Below are 1,501 nucleotides of genomic sequence, written 5' to 3' on the forward strand. Positions count from 1 at the left end.
GGGTAAAAGAGGTGAATCACGATCAACATGTTACTGATATTTCTCTCTCGTTAAACTAAAAAACGCTTTCCGTTAAAGGAAATGTTTTCGGGGAAACCTGCACACTTGCAGGTGGGGCTGAGTTCACGGAGCAACAGGCGCTGACAAAGATGGATGGATTGGCTGAAAACTGAATGCAATGTTCAATACAGACAGCCTTTTGCAAAAAAAGAGACAATAGATTTTCCTGAGAAGCAATCATTACTCGTTATTATGACTAAATGACTGACTGTAAGAAGAAATCCTCAGAAAACAGCAGAAAATKGACCTCTGAAGCAAGGTTAACGCAGTCAGTCAATGCATATAAGACACTTAAATTAAGTCAAACTGCTTTTAGCACAAGCTCTGCTGCAGAATCAGTGTTGTTACCCCTGTCGGTGTGGCTCCTCTTGTTCTCCTTGTTATATTCTGCTAACGTCCCATCGGTCTCTCTGGGAYGCTGCGCCAGACCAGGAGAGTGTCTCAACATGCTGTGACTCGATGAAAGGCCGTCATGAAGTTGATCTGAAGGGAAAGAAATTCATGAAAGCGTCTTTTAATGGATGACAGAGTGGCGTGTTTCCGGGCTACGGGTCGGTACGTACGTGCGGCGTCTGCGGTGCGCTCCGTAGGCAACGGTGAACTTGACACGCTGCTGCTGTGATTGGATGACATCTGAGCTTCGTCCAGCGAGGGTGAAGGGGAGGGGGTGTCCTGTACCCGCTCCTGACGAACCAAGAACAGCTTTATTAAGAGGGCCGTAKCACACTAGATATCTCTAAACATATGAATATATAAATGCTTTTCTAAACTTTACAGACTTCAATTTATTTTTTCCTGGTCAGATGGTCAGATCTGTGAGGCCAGTTGGCCCCCATGAGTTCACCTTAATGACGGAGGTGGGCGCCCTGGCAGGTGCGTTGGCGTGGAGCTGGGCCACGTTGGCTATGCTGGCCAGGGTGCTCAGCCGGTTCATCTGGCCCATGGCCATGGAGATGGATGCTGGCGCCAGGCTGGCAGGAATCAGAGGATGTGACATCATCATGAAGGGCAACTGATCCAGAACTGTAGGAGAAGAAAACAAAAAGAGGAAGACTACAGTAAAATGAATGTCTTGCTTCTCATAGTGCTAAAGTAAAGATTAAAGTCATCAGGAATATATTAGACATATAAAGTTTGCACAAAAAGTAAGGAAATTTGTCTGTTAATGTCTTTTTTAAATAGTGCCACATAAGGCTTATCCCACATGCATTTGTGGGGTGAGCAGTAAAGCTGAGTATGTGGGTTGCGCACATGAAAAGTTTGCCAAACAACTTATTTTGYTGTTGCTACTGATACTTGTTTTGATGCTGCCAATCAGCTGCCYGCTRTWAGATTTGTMGCAAAGAAGCATTGTTACAAAAAAKAAATAATCTACCAAACACWTTTTCTTACTTTTTGTGCTAAGTAAATATATACATATGTGTTGCGCACAAAGTATGTG

General features: G+C 44.3%; 1 protein-coding gene across 2 annotated transcripts in view; it reads right to left on the minus strand.

Moving 5' to 3' along the window:
• The window catches only part of dachc (dachshund c), a 25,871-nt gene that overhangs the window by 8,901 nt on the left and 15,469 nt on the right, over window positions 1-1,501 (minus strand). For both annotated transcript variants that reach the window (XM_014001572.1, XM_014001565.1), the window contains exons 4-6: window positions 905-1,083; window positions 624-744; window positions 409-543 (exon numbers count right to left, since the gene is read on the minus strand). In XM_014001572.1, the coding sequence (XP_013857026.1) occupies window positions 409-543; window positions 624-744; window positions 905-1,083 (435 nt within the window). The remainder of the gene's footprint in view (window positions 1-408; window positions 544-623; window positions 745-904; window positions 1,084-1,501) is intronic.

This window comes from Austrofundulus limnaeus, unplaced genomic scaffold (genome assembly GCF_001266775.1).
Source record: "Austrofundulus limnaeus strain Quisiro unplaced genomic scaffold, Austrofundulus_limnaeus-1.0 Scaffold0, whole genome shotgun sequence".
NCBI classification, from domain to species: domain Eukaryota; kingdom Metazoa; phylum Chordata; class Actinopteri; order Cyprinodontiformes; family Rivulidae; genus Austrofundulus; species Austrofundulus limnaeus.